Source organism: Rhododendron vialii, chromosome 12a, assembly GCF_030253575.1.
Source record: "Rhododendron vialii isolate Sample 1 chromosome 12a, ASM3025357v1".
Lineage (NCBI taxonomy): Eukaryota > Viridiplantae > Streptophyta > Magnoliopsida > Ericales > Ericaceae > Rhododendron > Rhododendron vialii.
Genome location: NC_080568.1, coordinates 33,231,010 through 33,249,886, shown reverse-complemented (window position 1 = coordinate 33,249,886; position 18,877 = coordinate 33,231,010). Strand labels below are relative to the sequence as shown.

At 38.6% G+C, this 18,877-nt stretch overlaps 2 protein-coding genes across 3 annotated transcripts; one reads left to right on the top strand and one right to left on the bottom strand.

The window, feature by feature from the left end:
* Positions 1-969: 969 nt before the first annotated feature.
* On the top strand, positions 970-8,556 carry LOC131309867 (ruBisCO large subunit-binding protein subunit beta, chloroplastic-like). 2 transcript variants are annotated; one of them, XR_009195034.1, is made up of 16 exons: positions 970-1,180; positions 2,814-3,071; positions 3,181-3,306; positions 3,666-3,803; positions 3,885-3,980; positions 4,125-4,367; positions 4,483-4,717; positions 4,801-4,970; positions 5,061-5,138; positions 5,238-5,309; positions 5,418-5,522; positions 5,616-5,708; positions 5,797-5,889; positions 7,083-7,206; positions 7,297-7,418; positions 8,538-8,556. XR_009195034.1 is itself a non-coding variant. In XM_058336550.1 (15 exons), the coding sequence occupies exons 2-15, from the start codon at positions 2,829-2,831 to the stop codon at positions 7,308-7,310; spliced, it is 1,830 nt and encodes a 609-aa protein (XP_058192533.1). In that variant the 5' UTR covers positions 970-1,180; positions 2,814-2,828; the 3' UTR covers positions 7,311-7,630. The 2 variants fall into 2 exon arrangements, 1 of the variants encoding a protein (XP_058192533.1); XM_058336550.1 differs by lacking the exon at positions 8,538-8,556 and having other exon boundaries at positions 7,297-7,630.
* Positions 8,557-12,617: 4,061 nt separating this feature from the next.
* On the bottom strand, positions 12,618-13,770 carry LOC131309866 (ethylene-responsive transcription factor TINY-like). Its single transcript, XM_058336549.1, has one exon. The coding sequence runs from the start codon at positions 13,604-13,606 to the stop codon at positions 12,905-12,907; it is 702 nt and encodes a 233-aa protein (XP_058192532.1). The 5' UTR covers positions 13,607-13,770; the 3' UTR covers positions 12,618-12,904.
* Between the last annotated feature and the right edge of the window lie 5,107 nt (positions 13,771-18,877).

The window sequence follows — 18,877 nt, the reverse complement described above, 5'->3', positions numbered from 1 at the left end:
GGGAAATTTTCTCTACTCAGATGACCTAAAGGCATCTATTAAGCTAAATTTCATTTATGTTCAGAGTTTTTAACTTGTGAGGAAATTTAAGTGAACTATCTGTTCTGATTTATTATTCTTTAAATAAATAAAAAAAAACAAGCTGAGCAATTCAATATCCATACACAACCTAACGAAAATCGGTTGTGAATTAAGTTTAAACCCAGGTAAAACAATTCTTAAGAATAATTCCAAGAAGTTGGCTCGATGGTCAAATCTTGAGACTTGATTTGTTACGACCTTAATTGAGGAGTAATAAACAATGAGGTTGAATCTCATAAATTAATTAAGTAATGTGCTCGTAAGGTGATTAAGACACTTGAGATAAGAAAAAAGAGAAGTATAAAAAAACACATCCTCATAAATCGAAGAAGTCCCACTCAATATGGTTGAAACTCAATCAAATGGACTAGATTCATTTTTCCCTTCCGAAAGATCAAGTGTTACTTTTTCTTCTTTAAAATACATCAGTTGGGAGTTAGCGGGTAATTAATAAGTTAATAATAAAAGGGGGTTCGTCGTCTCTCCATAGACTCAAATCCGAAACTTCTGCCTTGAAAGCCAAAAGGAATAACCATATGGCTAAGAGCCACAACTTACCTTTAAAGCAAGTTCACCCATGTGCTAGCAAAAAAATCCCATGCCAAAGCCAAATTTTGGCATCAAGAATGACACAACTCTCTAGTCCTTGTGCCAAACTCATCAATGTCAAATTTTGGCAATATTGCTTTTGGTGTCAAATTTGGCAATTGACAAACTTACCATATCGTCCAAGCAATATATTTTGCATCAAACAATGAGATGAGTTTTAATTCAATACTCTTGATTTCAAATTGACCTAAAATGGCATCAAATCGGTGCAACGTTATTGTGTATGCTCCATTTTTTTTTTGTCTTTTTGATGCCGTAACAAGTCATAGCTTCCGCAATATCATTTTGACACCACCGGAGACTTGCTTCTTCAATCCCCAGACAATATCTACCCCTGCCGTATGCTCTTTAAAAATCGCTATTTTTTCTAGAACCTTCTCACTCACCGGAGGGTCCAAAGCCTTATCTTCTTAAACCCTAGAAAAACCACTCCTAAATACGCAGTTACGACTCCTTTCTCACTTCTCTTTCCGCTCCCTCCAATTCCCTGGTAATTCCGTCATCAATCCCTCCATTCTTCTTTCACATTTTCATTCAACCAATTTGTTTCTCTTTATCCTTATATCTACGTATTCGTGTTTGTGTGCGTTTCTCTTGATTGCGGTGCGAATTAGTGTGTACAATCTTTCAAAACAAATCAATTGGTAGTACTGTCTTTTGCGCGATACATCTGAATTGTTGATTTTGAATACCTTTTTGATTCTGCCGTCACGCTGGCGAAGCTTCTTGCTTGCTCAGATTGTGTAGTTTAGCTTCGCTATGTAGTTAGTAAAAATCAGTGAATACGTGATTTTCTTGATGCGTAGACCTAATTTTTGTTGCTCTTTGTGTTTTTTTGAGACAGAAAGACAGGATTTTTGTGGTGGTTTTTTGAAACGGTTATGCTATTGACAGCTCATTGGGTTATCAAAAGGCAGGAAAAATACAAACAAAAAAAAAATCACAAATTTTGACAAATTTTAACATTTTCAAGGAAACTTTAACATAATGAAGACTGTTTTTTATGTTCTTTTCTTGCATTACTGACCGCCCATTTGAAATGGTTTGCTACGTTTTACACAAGCGCGGATTAGCTAAATCGTGAAGTTGTATTGTTGTTGGCACTTCTATTTTATCTTCTTGACTACATGTTGCAAATGCACAGAAGTTTAATATAAGCTATGAAGTTGATTCATCGCAAAGTTTTGAAGGTTAGGATTGTGCCAGATAGGAAAAACCGAGGTATTGTAGGTGACTGGGTGGCAAGTCTATTGTTTCAGAAGAGTCTCAATCTCAAAGTAATCCCATAACCAGAAAAAATGTCCTATTTGAAATTGGCATAACGATGGCATTTCACCCTTTGAAACATTTTACTGTGAATTATGCGTCGAGATGTGCACAATAATGATAGTGCTATGCAAGGTCTCAAGGTGGCAACTATCTTCCAATCCTGGTTTTACACTAGCTACGCACACAGAGAAAGATATTTTATTTACGATATCATATCACAGTATGGAGAGTTGTCTTGATTTAATTTAGCTGACATGTAGGTTCTGAGAATCTTCTTGTATAAGACATCATTGAATTTAATAAAAATTCCTTTAGCTAGCACTGAGAATCTTAGTCAAGTGTTACACACAACTAGGTCTAGTACCATTTTTCTGTGTCTGAATTTTCGTAAGTTGTAGTTGATGCCCTTTCAGTCAAGAAATGCTATGTACACACCTTTCAACTACAACTCTGGACGCAGTTGTGTCTGGAGTTGTGGTCAAAAGGTGTGTATGTAGACTTTCTCTTTTCAGTAACTCCATATGGTAAACTGGAATATATTGGAGGAAAAAGTGAAACTTGAACAATAAAAGGAAAAAAAATGTTGTTGAAGGACTATGCATAAAAAAAGTGGACCTGCGGTAACACTACACGCTGAGTGTGAGTGTGGGTTTTTGGGTAATCATCCAGTTATTGGGCTTGGTTCGAGTCCATTCCATGAAGTTGCTAGTTGGTTTTCAATGCCCTTGGCAAAACAGTCACCTGATATTTTTATTTTTACTTTTGATCTTTGCCTAACCATGTATTACTATCTTGTATCATTGTGGACTATCTTGCTTATGGGTTCTTCGGCACCATGATATCTAATGCTTCAGGTTCTTCGATTGAAAATGGCATCAACCTTCTATGCCATGTCCTCTGTTGGCTCTTTTGCTACTCCCAGCAGCTGTGCAATGGATAAGAAATTTATAAATTCTTCCGAAACTTTGTCTTCGTTGGCCTACATGCCTTCAAGTTCTGTTAGAAGCAGAATGCGAAATGTAGTTATGCAGAAAAGATATTCTCCTGTCATCAGAGCAATGGCGAAGGACCTACATTTTAACAAGGATGGTTATGCTGTCAAGAAACTACAGGTAAGGCTGCAAATAGTAAAATAATGTGTTAGTGACTCAGTGTGGTTTACTTCACCTGGGACGTGGCGATGTACGTTTTCATTCATTCTTTTCTTCCCCACCATTACAGGCAGGTGTTAACAAGCTTGCGGATCTAGTGGGGGTTACCCTTGGTCCAAAAGGCAGGAACGTAGTTTTGGAGAGCAAGTATGGGTCTCCTAGAATTGTCAATGATGGCGTAACTGTTGCTAAAGAGGTATATGCGCGAATCACCATGAGTTATAACAACTTTTGATGCTACTATTTGGTTTTGGAAATGCTAAAGATTCTACTGGTTGTGGTCGTTCTTTTGATCTCTTCTTTTTCTCCTTTTTATCCACTTCGTTTGTTTCTATTTGATAAAATTCTACTTACTTTTAATACAAATGGCGTTGTCTCTTGTTACATTGTTCTGGTCTGGGAAAACCTCTTAGTTGTTTTTGTCTAGGAGTATTAAACTATCGTGTTCTGCGTATGTACATTTGTTTTGCTTGAAACGTGCGATTCATGCTTTTATAAAATGAAATCCATATAGTTTTTCTGTCATTTTGTTAAAGAGAAGAATATTATTCGCAGGTGGAGTTGGAGGACCCTGTAGAGAACATTGGTGCCAGATTGGTGAGACAAGCTGCTTCAAAGACGAACGATATGGCTGGTGATGGGACGACAACATCTGTTGTTTTGGCACAAGGTCTGATTGCTGAAGGTGTGAAGGTACGTGAGAATAACACCGTCTTAGTGTTTTGGAACATTGATGGCTTATGGATTTAACCTTCGAGGACCTTATCCGTTCAGGTGGTGGCAGCTGGTGCAAACCCAATTCAGATTACAAGGGGAATTGAGAAAACTACCAAGGCGCTGGTTTCAGAGCTCAAATTAATGTCAAAAGAGGTTGACCTAGGATTCCTTTTACGTGCTTTCATGAAGTTAAACTGTAAAGCCTTTTAATATTTTTTCCTTCAGCTGTCTTTAGGTTCTACGCTGAGCATTCATGATTTTAACTTGCACTGGTAACTTTCCACGAATATTCTGTAGGTTGAAGACAGTGAACTAGCAGATGTTGCTGCAGTTAGTGCAGGAAACAACTACGAAATAGGAAATATGATAGCTGAAGCCATGGGTAAAGTAGGCAGGAAGGGAGTGGTCACTCTTGAAGAAGGCAGAAGTTCTGAGAACAGCTTGTATGTTGTGGAAGGGATGCAATTCGACCGCGGCTATATTTCCCCTTACTTTGTCACAGACAGTGAAAAAATGGCTGTTGAATATGACAACTGCAAGGTATGTGGCCCCTGCACAACTATCTTCAAGACAATACCTTGCTCTATTGGTGAATTTCCCAACTGTGATATTAGTGGCTTATGATTCCACTGAAGGTTGGGTGTTGTTTCTGCAGTTGCTTTTGGTTGACAAAAAGATAACTAATGCTAGGGATCTGGTCAATGTTTTGGAAGAGGCTATTAGGGGAGGATATCCGATTTTGATAATTGCAGAAGACATAGAGCAGGAGGCCTTGGCAACTCTTGTTGTGAACAAGCTCAGAGGAGCACTAAAAATTGCTGCGCTCAAAGCTCCAGGATTCGGAGAGCGCAAAAGCCAGTATCTTGATGATATTGCTATTCTTACTGGAGGTGGGATTATGATTGGGCAATTCTGTTGTACTGTGTATGAAGTTTTGTGTTTCCTAAATTTTATTCTGCATTGTGAAATGTAGGAACTGTGATTAGAGAGGAGGTTGGTTTATCCCTAGACACAGCTGGAAAGGAGGTCTTAGGGCATGCTGCCAAAGTTGTGCTCACCAAGGATACGACTACGATTGTCGGTGATGGCAGCACACAAGAATTAGTTAACAAACGAGTTTCACAGATAAAAAATCTTCTTGAGGTGCAATTCTCTCCTTCATATTTTGTTATCTTATATTTATTCTATAAACCACTTTTGTTTTATCTGTAGTAACCCTGGAAGGTTGTGTAGGCAGCAGAACAGGACTACGAAAAGGAGAAGCTTAATGAGAGAATTGCAAAACTCTCAGGTGGTGTTGCTGTCATTCAGGTGATTCATTGATGCTGTACCTCAGTAGGACATAATATCAGCTTCTATTGTTTATATTATTATTCTTTCCTCTATCTAATTTCAGTGATGCACATTCAGGTTGGAGCACAAACAGAAACAGAGCTTAAAGAAAAGAAGTTGAGAGTTGAGGATGCTCTTAATGCAACAAAGGTATTGTTTGGCACCATTTTCTCAGCACCAAAGGCTTCTTGGATTTTTTTGCCTATTATTTCTAGTTTATCTTAATGCTTGATTTAATTCACTTTTTCCCTTTTACAGGCAGCTGTTGAGGAAGGCATTGTTGTTGGTGGTGGGTGCACCTTGTTGCGACTTGCAGCAAAAGTTGACGCAATTAAAGATACTCTTGAAAATGATGAGCAAAAGGTGATGCATGAGGATTGTTAATAGCCTCCATACTATAGAAAGGCCAAATATTTATGCAATTTCTGATTTTTGTTTGCTTTGAATGGTTGAAAGATTGGAGCTGATATTGTCAAACGGGCATTGAGATACCCAATGAAGTTGATTGCGAAGAATGCAGGGGTAAATGGAAGTGTTGTGATCGAGAAAGTATGTGCTTGCTTGCTAGCATATTCAAAATTTTGGAAAATCTTGTTTTGCATATGGAAGGTGTAATTTACTTACATTCTTTCTTCAGGTTCTATCAAGTGACAATCAAAAGTATGGTTATAATGCTGCAACTGGAACCTATGAGGATCTTATGGCTGCTGGTATAATTGATCCCACAAAGGCAAGTTTCTGGTTTGGTTTGAGATGTTTTTAGAAATAGCTCAAACAGGAGTTATGCATCTACTGATCAACTATTGTTACTAATTGAATCAATGCAAATCCTCACTGTACAGTACAAGGCTCTGTATTCGTCCTTGCATTCGTATGTGTATCAAACATTGTTGTCAGTCTAGACCTGGGTAACAGGTCGTGTCGGGTCGTGTTTGTATCGTGTTAGTCGGGTTCGTGTCACAAATCACCCAACCCGAACCCAACCCATTTAGAATTCGTGTTTCTCGAGTCGTGTCATTTTCGTGTTTCGTGTCAGAAATGCTCAACCCTAACCCGTTAACTTCGTGTCCGGTTCGTGTCGTGTTATCGTGTCGTGTTATCGTGTCTGTTGCCCAACTCTATATAGAATTACAGATATACCATATATTATGTATATACGTTCGTGTTAATGGGTGACACAGATTAATAACCGTGTTAATCGTGTCAATTTCGTGTCTCGCGTGTTCAACCCGAACCCAACCCATTTAGAATTCGTGTTCTTGAGTCGTGTCATTTTCGTGTTTCGTGTCAGAAATGTTCAACCCTAACCCGCTAACTTCGTGTCCGGTTCGTGTCGTGTTATCGTGTCCGTTGCCTAGCTCATTACTTCCGATGCATCATGCATGTAAATTTTTTTTTCAGGCAATTTTTTTTAATCATATTATTAATCCAGCTTTATACTGTTGTAACTTGTAAATAACCCCGGCCATCTTGATTGAATCTACTTGTGGGATGATATTAATGTTTGCATTGTCTATTTTCTTATATTTCAATGAGCATTGGTTTCAGTTTTTGACCTATTTCGAAAACTTTCCATGGGTCATATGCTATTCTTGTCAACAGTCATACTATTTTGTTTTTGAAAGATAAAAATAATATTTGAGGCCTGGATATGCCTCAAAGGCGAACGCTTTGGATTCATTCTCAATATTGCATATTGATTTTCTAAGTTGGCAATCTCCAATGCTATTTGCTATTTCCAGTGGCATGATTTGTCCATGTGATTATTGATAAGTGCAAATGGTGCAAGTTTGTACTTAGAAAATATTTCCCCTCTATTATGAGATAGACTATCGATCCCGTGGATTTATGAATTCATCTGACAGAGGCGCACATCTTGTGTTGCGCTGGTTGTCTCACAAACTTCTGCTTTGTGGAAGCCAGGTGGTGAGATGTTGTTTGGAGCATGCAGCTTCAGTGGCAAATTCCTTCCTTACGTCGGATGCTGTTGTTACTGATATCAAGGAGCCTGAACTTATTGCTGCTGGAAACCCTATGGATAATTCAGGTTTCAACTTCTTACAATTCAACAAGTTTCAATCCCAAAGTACTGAGATTTTCAATCGATCTTTTACTTACCATTGTGCTCCTTGATCAGGTTATGGTTACTGAGTCACTGCGGATTGGCATAGATGTCATGGACAGTATTTGCTCCCATCGTTATTTCTGCTCAAATACGTTCATTGCTGGATTAACTTGAGGATGTACTAAAGATTTTAGGTATGTTTTCCTTCAGGGCATAATAATGTTGAGAATGCTTGTTTACCCTTTATCAAAGGTGGTGAGGAACTGAGGATTACTTAAAGGTCAAGTTAGAGTAGTATGGTAGGTTCACTTAAGAATCTGATGGGGGAAATACTCTTACAATGTATTCAGTGTGAATCGAAAGTTTTTGGAACTCAATTCAATCCACTTGGTTAGTTTTTCAATAATTAATTCTCGGTATGATTGCCTCGCAAACTCACCCTCTCCATATTGTGGGTTAGTGAGCAAATCTGTGGTAAAGCATGAAATTATTTAGGATCAACATCAAGGAAGAAGTCTTACTCTTCTGGTAATCCCGGGGCCAATCCCCCACAATCTTAGGTCATGTGGTCGCACTGTGAAGCTGAGCCCGTTTCCATAGCTATTTTGCATGAGCTCGATTGTGGGAAGGTTGGCCCATTGGATTTTGCTCGCTCTTGAAAGTCTCAAATCTTATGTAGTATGGAACCAATTCAAATGAGTGTGAAGAACACGTAAAGAAAATCCAGAGTCATCCCTTGCCATAATCTGTTGCAGCTCAAATTGAGTCATTTTTTCGGTGACAATGATGTTTACCTTTTTAAGTAGGTGGGTCTGGGGTTCATGAAAGTCTCACGTTGCTGACAAGAAAGCCTCATAGCTAAACTAATCAAGGTCTGGCTTAAGCCACATAGACCCTAACTTGAGGCGAGTGCAATTTTGTTCACCCTCCTTAAAAGAGTGAACAATACTTTTCCTCTTATTGGTTGAAATGGTGTAGGTGCCACCTGTGCAATACACTTTTTGGCAAGCATGACATACTTTGTGGTGGAATCCACGTCATTTCAACCAATAAGAAGGAAGGTAATGTTTCCCCTCCACTTAGGGGAGAGAGAGAGAGAGAGAGAGAGAGAGAGAGCGCGTTTTCTAGCATTTTCTGTGAGAGAGAGAGAGCGCATTTCTACCATTTTCTGTGAAGCATGACAAGAAACAATGATTGTGTGTACAATTCTAGCATTTTCTGTGAAGCATGACAAGAAGTAATGATTGTGTGTACAATTCTAGCATCAAGTAATGACTCAATCTTAGCAAATGATTGTGTTCCTACCATTATAGTAGGTAGCATTTTCTGTGAAGCAATGCCTGCAAAAGAATTATCTTGGACAAATGCTTCTGCCTCACTTTTTTTTTTTTTTTTTCTTTTTTTGTGTGTGTACCTATAAGAAAACGTGCTTATGTATGCATCATTACCTGAAGGCCGTGGTTGATTGATCCGATTATGAATATGACACACGTAATCCTATAGGATGTAGTAGTACTTACATTTCATGCTTTGTGAGATTGAATGCCTAGCGGATCTGTTTGACCAAATTTATAACTGTAGTTAAGTTGGAAGGAGGGATATGCAAGAATCCGAGGGAATATCGAGGAGGGTATCGAGAATTGATGCCGCGCCAAAAATATGGTCCTCAACATGTTTATAGTCTAATTTCGTGTCTTCTTCGGGGAATCATATAGCTTCGAACAGAACTAGCATGTCCATCCTGCAGATGATGTCCCTTTTCTTGAAAGTCGCAGATTATGTACTATGTACCTTAAGTAATGCAAATTTGAAACATAGAGGTCCTAACGTTTGAGGAGTGCTTAAAAAAGAGTCGTAGATTGAGAGCTGTGCATCCATTTTACTTTCTCGTCGTTTCTTATAATTGGGTGTTTGAACTAGCTTATACATCCATCGATTAATTCCAAAACTTTGAAATTAATAAAATCTCCAGTTGCCCTAATAGTTTTTGTGCTCGTGGTGGGAACCAAACTCACGAGTTTTGGACAATAAGGCTTTTACTTTTTGTCAAGCTCAGAGTTGGGGAGCCGCTGTTCCTCAAGGGACAAAACAGCGTCTTCCCGAGCCAAAAAATTTGATTTGAAACGTTCACTTGATTCGTTCACTAGGTTATCGACGTTCGAATGTCTCAATTTTTTGCAAGGCCATAGTACGCAACGAGAACTTTCAAGTGAACGTATCGGATCAAGTTTTCGGACTTGGGAAGATTCCGTTTTGCCGCTTCACAGCACGCTACTGTCCCTCCTCAAGGGACAGCCCCCCACTCCCGTCATGCTCTCACACAACCAAACTCTTGGCGGTAGATTATCATTCTTGTTATTCACATGCACACAAACATAATACTCCAATAAACGTGACAAATAAATGCAATGTGGAAAATGTAGTAGAATAAATAACATGAATCTCACAAGATGAAGCAAATGGGTTGTTCGGCTAAATAAGCCAATAAGCCATTTGGCTTATTTTTTTGTTCTTATTTAACATTTTTTCGTATTTATTAGTTTTTCGTCAATTTTTTGGAAATTATTGTTTTGTCATGGCGAGAGGAATCTAAAAAGTAAAAAATTACGATCGAAACTTAATTTTTTTGAATAAAGACAAAAATAAGCTAATAAGTCAATTTTTTCGTCTTTATTTAAAAAAATTAAATTTCGATCGTAGTTTTTTACTTTTTAGATTCCTCTTGTTTTAAAGAAGCAATAATTTCTAAAAAATCGACAAAAAACTAACAAATGCGAAAAAAATTTGAATAAGAATAAAAAAATAAGCCAAGTGATTTATTTTTATAAGAATAAGTAGGAATGATGTCGATCACATTTCTTGGTCTTTTACTAAGAGAGATATGATCAGTGGAGAATATACTATAAACGAATCTGTCGCTAATGTATCTAGCAACCACATTAATCAAGTAATTAGGTGTTAATCGCGTGTGAAACGATCCGTACATAAAGATACTCAGGTTCGAGTTTTATGATTATTGATTGTACTGTACTAATAATTCTAATAGGCGACCACGTTAATCACATATAATATGTACATTTCTAATGCGTGGAGTTTTGATTAATCACAAATTAGAAAGACCAATCATCTTGATTTGGTAATTAGGGGGGACAATCACGTTGATTAGACCATCATAACCACCAAATCAGCTGGCATTCTCCACACCCAATCAAAGAGGCTTTGGAGGTGGGTGGATGCTTATTTGATTTGATTTGATTTGATGAGACAGCTATAAAACTAGTGGACTACAAAAAAAAACAAGAATGTTAGATATTATTTGTTAAATCGTGGACCTAACCAATGATATTATTCACAATTTGATGCACGAGTTTACTAGTGTATATAATAGAAGGGAATAGCGCGTGGGTGTGTGTGTGTGTATATATATATATATATATATATATATATATATATATATATATATATATATATATATATATATATATATATATATATATATTATATTGCTGGATGTCCGGTTCAGCTTGTGTATATCATGACTAATTCAAGGTCTCTTAAGTTTTAGTAACCTAGCAAATTCTCCATTGGCCTGAAGGTTTGGAAAGTTTGACCTCGTGGAATTCGAGCATGCGACCTCATGAATGATAAACACTTATTTTCTTTTTCTGCATGCACGCCGGATTGTGTGGGACCTATCTCGAGATCTCACATAAATGATCGGAGCCATTTCAATTTGTTTTTAACATGTTTTTAAGGCTTCTTGTAAAAATTCAGCTCATTCAAATACCGGTACGGACTCGGTCGATTTTCATCCGTGAATTCGCAGGGGAAGAAAATTGAATGAATTGATCAAGTCTTTACCAATATTCGAATTAGCTGATTTTCTATAGGTGACATTTAAGATAATATTTGAATTGACCAACTCCGATCAATAGTGTGAGATCTATTTTCGGGCCTCACGCAATCTAATGTATGTTCGGTCTACATCAAATGGTGTACCTTAGTTGGGCTCCGAAGCCAAACCCCTTCCCTTCTGGTTAGGGAATATCTCATATATATATATATAGTACAATAAATATACGACTTTTTTATGGAAGTCTACCAACGATTCAAATGATTTCCTAATAGAGAGGGTACAGGAGAGTATATCATTGGACTTGACTTCCTGAACCAACAGCTTAAGGCGTCATCTTCTATATCTAATTTTGTTAATAAGTCATTTTTCAGAGTGGAGGCTGTTTCTTTTCAGAATAATATATATATATATATATATACACACACAAATTATCAAGTGAGGGATTCCTCACTTTGTTAAAATGCGGGATTTTCATTTTCCGATCAAATTTTGAAAATCCGAACCGTTCAATATGTGCAGAACTTGATTTTAAGGGTCCCCGCGAGAAATCAGCGAAAAAAATGACCGGGAAGGACTTCATCCGAGCAGTTTTTTTTGAACCATTCAATAAAAACTGCTCGGATGAAACCATTCCCGGTCATTTTTTTTGCTGATTTCTCGCGGGGACCCTTAAAATCATGTTCTGATCACTTTGAGCGGCTCGGATCATCGAAATTCAATCGGGAAGGGGAGTCCCGCATTTTAAAAAAATGCGGGATCCTTCACCGGAACCCGACTGTGTGTGTGTGTGTGTATATATATATATATATTTTGTAGAAGATGAAACTGCATCTTTACAAGTGTTGCAAAATGCCCATAGACCCATTTAGACCGCCCATTGGAGAGTGGTGATCATTCAACGGTAACAAACAATTGCAAGTAGTCCTGCAACGTTCGATTGAAACTTGCCATCTTTCTCCTCTTCTTCTTCTCTTTTCCGGTAATGTAGGGTGTTTCGGGTCAACTTGCGTGCGCTTCGGATTAATCCCTATAATTTCTTTGAAGGAAATTGAACCTAAAACCTTATGAAGGAACGAATACTCTGGCCAAACCATTGGGGTTTCCAATCCTTCACTGTCTTAAATAAAGCATATCTCAAACTGTAATCCAAAAACTTTGATTGAAATATGTGATGTGCAACGTACCGAAGAAACCCTATTTCATTTATTTCCGAGAAAGGCTTTAAACTCCCTAAATGAGTATTCAGAAAGCACATTCGTGCACGTACCGACTCTCGGCAATCTCAGAATCAGAACCGATAAAATCGTCGATCTTAAAACATCAATTGTGTGGTCTAAATTTATTTGCGGTCCTTAATTAATTTCGTGTTCAATTTCTTTTTTCGATACTACAAAAATAAAATGTCCTTGCTCGTTCAATTCAATACTACATATTCTTGGAAACAAAGAACGAAAATTCTTTGATTTTTTTCTATTAAAAATGTGGACACACTACAAGAGCGAAATTAACCATTAAGAAAAGTGGAAGAATCACAGCATTTTGAGTTGAAGTCTACCATAATATCTCAGTAAAAAGTGTACATGGCCGTTATTGAAGACCTAATCTTATGGCTCCAACTAGGAGTACCTATGATCTTACACTGACACAGCCCGAGAATAATAAGGTATTTTGAACTAATCTTATATGGACAAGTACTTATACACAGGAACTGAAAGCTTATATGGACAAGTCTGAAACTGAAAGCTAAGTATTTTTTGATAACTCAGTGCCTCGGCTGTTTACGTGCAGCTCGACTAAGACGAGTCCTATATTTCAAACTCAAGCTCATTGAAATAATGGAATCACATAATCTGCCTCCCCCGACTGATCAAAATAATCGCCGCAGAACCCAGTTTCTTGCCACCCCCAAGGCGAATAAATCCACCCATCAACCGAGTCAACAAAAAAGGACTCTGTTCTCGACTCGGGCGAGTCTAAACTCCCTTCCAAACTCGGTAACTCAATTATCTCGCCCAGTTCGTCGGAAGCGGTCGTCGCAACCGAAGCTTCCGACGACGAGGAAGTGATCATAGGAGAACTGAAATGCTCCATCGCGGCCGCTTTGGCCGCGGCGGCTTGAACGTCGCGAGGAGAGAGGGACTCGGGACGGGGCAGCGACGCGGCGAGCTGAGGGAAGTTGAGGATCGCCGATTTGCCCTTGATGCTCAGCGCGGCGGCGTCGTGCGCCCGGGCCGCCATCTCCGCGGTGTTGTAAGTGCCGAGCCAAATGCGCGATTTCTTTCTGGGCTGGCGGATTTCGGACACCCACTTGCCCCAGCTACGCTTCCGGACTCCCCTGTAAACTGGGTACTGTTTGTTGTTGGTACTGGTGGTAGTGAGTTGGTTCGAGGCCGAGTTTGGCAAGGACTGAGCAGACCCAGATGAAGATGTTGAGGAAGAAGAAGACGACGACGACGACGACGACGGGAATGAGCTGGTTTTGGTGGTTTCAGTTTCCTCTGCTGAACTTTGTGCAGGTTTGGCCATTGAAGTAAATGATGATTTCTTGGTTATTCTTCTTACCAATTTAGCAAATAAAACAATAGGGAAAAGAAAGGCAAGGAAATGAAAGAGAGACAGAAATGGAAGTTGCCGTTGGAGAGAGAAGCAAGCTGACAAAGGCTTTTTGTAGGGGTGAGAGAGAGAGAGAGAGAGAGAGAGAGGCTGTAGATTGCGGAGAAGTCGTGCGCGCCCCTTCATAGTGACGCTTAACCTACCAATGACGCACTACACTAAAATTGCCCGTACAATAATGCGCAAGAGTTAAAAAAAAAATCCAAAACTCGTAAGTTAACCAAGTGTTCATTCCTCTTTTTTTTTTTCCTATTCGCACTTTTTATTTGTCTTTTTTATTTATGTAAAAAATTTCTAAATTACCCTTACCTCTGGATTCTTGAGTCACATTTTTCATGTCAAGGACAATTTGATACTTTTATGTGAATAAAGGCAAAAAAAAAAAAGAAAAAAAAAGAAGAGTGTCAATAGATAAAGAGAGAGTTAAAATAATGTTATGGGACCTTATGGAAGGTGGATATAGATTTGGATAAAGATGCATTCAGAATAATCCGATATTTGTGGATCTCGCATACGTCTCGGGTCCGAATCTGTGTCCCTCCATCTCGTACTCGTGTCCCTCTAAGATTACGCAGACCCCAATAGTCCGAGTAATTGTATTCAGTGGTAAACGTACTACTACTATAGTATTCAATATGAAAATGCGTAACATTTTTTATGCATACCAGAAGTTAAAGTGTACGGAATGATCAAATTTGCCAACAACAATAGGAATGAATGGAGAGATTTTTCAGTGCCGAGCGGGTATATTCTACGTGGTATCTGCTGAGCGCATCCGAACCGTTCGATACATTTTTGGACGGTTCGTATTGAAATTCTTTCTCTCCTCTCACCCCAACACTTTATCTCTCCTTTTTCTTTCTCCAAACTGAGCCGTTCAAATACGGAATGGACGACTCGGATATGCGAGCGGGTACCACGTGATACCCGCTTGGCACTTAAATTTTTTTTTGAATGGATGAGAGAGTACTTGAGTTGTGGTACAAAATATGATACAGTATATGGTCCCAGTGTCCCACGCTCCTTCTTTTGAACCTACAATTCAACGAAAACGATAGATTTCTTTTCCCTCTCATGTGGCCGTTGGGACTAACTTTTCATATTTGTCCGTTATAATAAATCTTGGCATGTATTGTTCAAATTAGTACTCCACGATTAATCCATTGATTCCCCACTCGTTTTTGTTTCCTTTTCTTTTACGAGGATTGTTTTGGGTCTTAAAATTCTTACTCGCGGTCGCCTATAAATTTTCTTTATCTATTTTTCGTCATTCTTGTTACTTTCAAAAATCTCTCTCAAACCCAAACCAAACAGGGAGATTCACCGCTCAATCTTGCTGGAGACATGATTGCCTTCTCGAGTTTTCGCAAGTGAATTGATATTCACACTCTTTTTTTTTTATTATCCATTCTTTTTCTTTTTCTTTTTTGTCTTTTAATAAGAAAACACATACACTTTCAACACTAAAAAATAAAAAAATGAGTGTGAATAATAAAAAGGAAATGTGAATATCAATTTCCTTCTCGCAATGCTGATATTCTTTTTTCTTTCATTTTTTACCCTACGCAATGCTGAGGTAACTCTTATCTTGGAGTGTAAAACAAGGTAAGTACTGTACTCCAATCTCATGGCAGCTGATGGAGTTATGATTTAGAGCATCTCCAATCCATGCTCTCTATTCTTTCAAAACTTTCTTTATTCCTCCATTTTGAAGGAAAAAATCTAGGAAAATAATAATGCAAAAACCGGTTTTATTGGTGTCAAAACCATTTTTGTTGATGCCAAAATTTTAGTACACAAAAGGCACATGTACCATTTGTAATGTACAAGACTTTTATGCACTGGAGTTTTGGCACCAACAAAAACAGTTTTGGCATTATTACTATCCAAAATCTATTCCAATCCATTCTTCAAAAAGTGTTTTGACATCAATCATTATTTTGGAGAAAAATAGTGCTCAACCTATTCTCCTCTTGAGATTAATTGTATTTTCATCCTCTATATTTGGAGAATGGAAAAAAGGTTTTTTTCCCCACATTTGAAGGAATTAATGGAGACAAAAAAAAGTGTTTTGGATCAAGATGGATTAAAGCAAACACGTACTCCAAAACACCTTTTTGCATAGAAAAAAATTGTGTATTAAGAGTAGTGGATATTTATGTTTTATAGATGATGTTTGTATTTATAAAGATGGGACCCACTTATTATTTGCTAGATTTTTTGTCAAATTTGGCACACATGCTAGCACACTACTAGATTTACCACACTCTAGCACACAAACTAATACAAGCATTGTGAGTTTGTGACACAAAAATATATTTTTGTTTGCTAAATCTTAATACACACACTTAAAATACTAGTTAGTGAACCCATTGTGGATCTTCTAATGACCACTCATCTCTCACGTATGTGTCGGCCCCACACATTTATAAATTGTAGCATGGGCCCCCCTACACATATGAGAAAGAGAAGTGGTCGGGGAATAACCGATAAGCGTGTCCCTAGCATTAACGTTTTTCGTTATGAATTGTCTTTCATAAATTATTCTCTTTCTGATCTTTCTAATGGATTTTGTAAATTATCTCACACTTAACCTTTTATTTCAATTATTAGACTGCCGTGTTCAAGTGTTGTTCCCCCAAGGGTAGGTTCTTACGCGTTACTCAACAATCTGCCATTAGTAAAATGAGTTGTCTAACGAAAAAATAACTACCACTTACAATTAAAACTCTCTAATGCATAATATAAAAAATATAAAAAATCCAAAAGTGAGTGAGTATTAAACAATGGGCTATATGCATTACTCCTCCAATCTAAGAATTATTTGGAATTTTGAGACATAAGTAGTCTTGTTTGTTTCTCTCTCACAATAGAATCGACAATCCAATTTGAATTCAGAAATTTAGGAATAAAATTTGAAAAAACTTTCTAATCGAATAAGATTGCTTAGTATTGGAAATTAGAATTGCTCTTATCAATCACTGGTCTCTTTTCATTATTTGTGTAAGCAAATTCTCGTAATTAATAAACACGCTAGCTCTTTTATTATTTGTAGCGCAAAGGTTTAAACTATTATTCTATCATTGTGAATTCTATTTTCGTGAGCAATTTTTAAAAAAGTGCCCCCACTAATCTCCGAACCCCTGACTACACCCCTACACATCTCTATTATAAAACAGAAAGGTGTGGGGACAAGTTGTTGGAACGACTTAGATTCATTTGATCAGAAGGCTGTAGTGCATCCTCCCACTTCCCGGATAAGTGTCCATGGTTTTCACCTAAATCACACAACTACCATCTCTTTCCAACCGGGATGCGTAGTGCCGTAGGCACGGGCTAGCACTAGTATATATATATATTAAGGTCGGAATGGGATCGGGTGTGATTCACATTGAGTGGGCGTTGTTTATGAAACTTAATTCGGTTTTTCAGTTGACATCTATTTGTTTTTTGGTTTACTCTTAGCCATGCGGGGAAAGCACTGAAATTTTTAAGATAAATGTTTAGATTTCCAAATCCAAATAAATATAAATCAAACCAGCTCTCAGTGCACAGTTGTTATCATGTAACCACTAAAACAAGGATGTTGCAATGACTAAATTTTTAAATACCACAAGTGTTAATGAACCATATTCAAAGCACAATTAAAATTTAAATACTTACAAGTGTTAATGAACCATTTTTAAAAACACAATTAGAATTTAAATACTACAAGTGTTAATGGAACCACATTTAAAACACGATTAATTAGTCCATAATTGACTTAGGCCTGACGATTATTGGTCAAGAAGATGATTGGTTTTTATGGTCCAAAAATACTATAATAATCATAGCTCCCACCTCTCTCTCTCTCTCTCTCTCTCTCTCTCTCTCTTCTAGAAAGTTTTCTTCTTACGGCTAGGGTCTCTCTCTCTCTCTCTCTCTCTCTCTCTCTCTTCTAGAAAGTTTTCTTCTTACGGCTAGGGTTTTAGGGGAGGTGGAGTTTTCTTCTTGCGGCTAGGGTTTTGGGGGGAGGCAGAGTTCTCCGCCTCCTCTTCTCCTCCCAAACTCTCTTCGGGGGCTTTCTTTCCTTTTCCTCTGTCCCGTTTGGCTTGTCTCTCCCCAGTTGGGGCTTTCTCGCGTTGGGTGAATGGCAATGAGCTGGAGACCGTTTGGTCTCTCAGCCAGTCCGGCGGTTCCTGTCGAGGGGTTTCCAGATCTGGTTCGGTTGTGACACTAACGTCGACTGGTGGTTGGGAGTGGTGGCTTCGGTTTGGGGATCTGGAATAAGGCTGGGAGTTGGGGGCGGTTTTTTGTTTTTTGTTTGCTGTTTTCTGATTAGTCATGTTGTCTTCCGGTGGGTTTCCCTCGTCCAAATCTGTTCCCAGTCTGGTTTCCCTTAGATCCGGTGTGGTGGGTGAATAATCCATTAATTTTCGTTCCGGCGAGTTGGTGGTGCGGTGGATAAAGGCCGGGGCATGGCCCTGGAGCCGTGTTCGGCAGCCTTGGGAGGTTGAAGACATGGAGGAGGAGTGTAGCACACGGCGTTGTGATGTATGAGAGCAAAAGGCTTTGCCCAGAGAGGTTTTCTACTCTTTTTCCGTGCTTGGAGCCTGCTCATGCCAGCAAGGGCTTGCCAGAGATGTTTATCTCCTACGCTTTGGCCGAGACCCGGTAGTGCTTCTGAAGGTGGCGACTGACGGATTCCCTCAGCTGGAGCTTGGCCGGCGTGCTTGTGGATTAGACCATGTTTGCTGCTATTTCTGTTCTTCGTTCCTGTTTCCTTCGGTTTAGCATTTGTTTGTCTTTGATTTTGTTGTTTGAGTCAGCCCGAGGCGGGTGGATGGATAGGTTGCTAGCTCCTCATAACCGATCTTTAAGGTGGTGAGTAGTGAGTTGCGGCTCGGCTTAGAACCTAGACTCCATCGTCTCTTTGTCTCCTTGTTTTGAGTGAATATCCTCCGAGATGGGTTAGTTTTAGTTTCCATTTCATTGTATCTGGAAGAAATCACCGTAATTTTGCCTTTATGGCTTTAATGAAATGAGCTTTGGATAATAAAATAAAATAAAAACTACCTGGTGGACTTTGACTTGAAGTGTTATTTGGGTATTATTGAACTGGGCCTAACACAGCCCTGGACTAGATACTGTGGGCCAGGCCGGTAGATTCGAATGGGCTGCAAAGTTGTATAGGCTGGTTGGGGA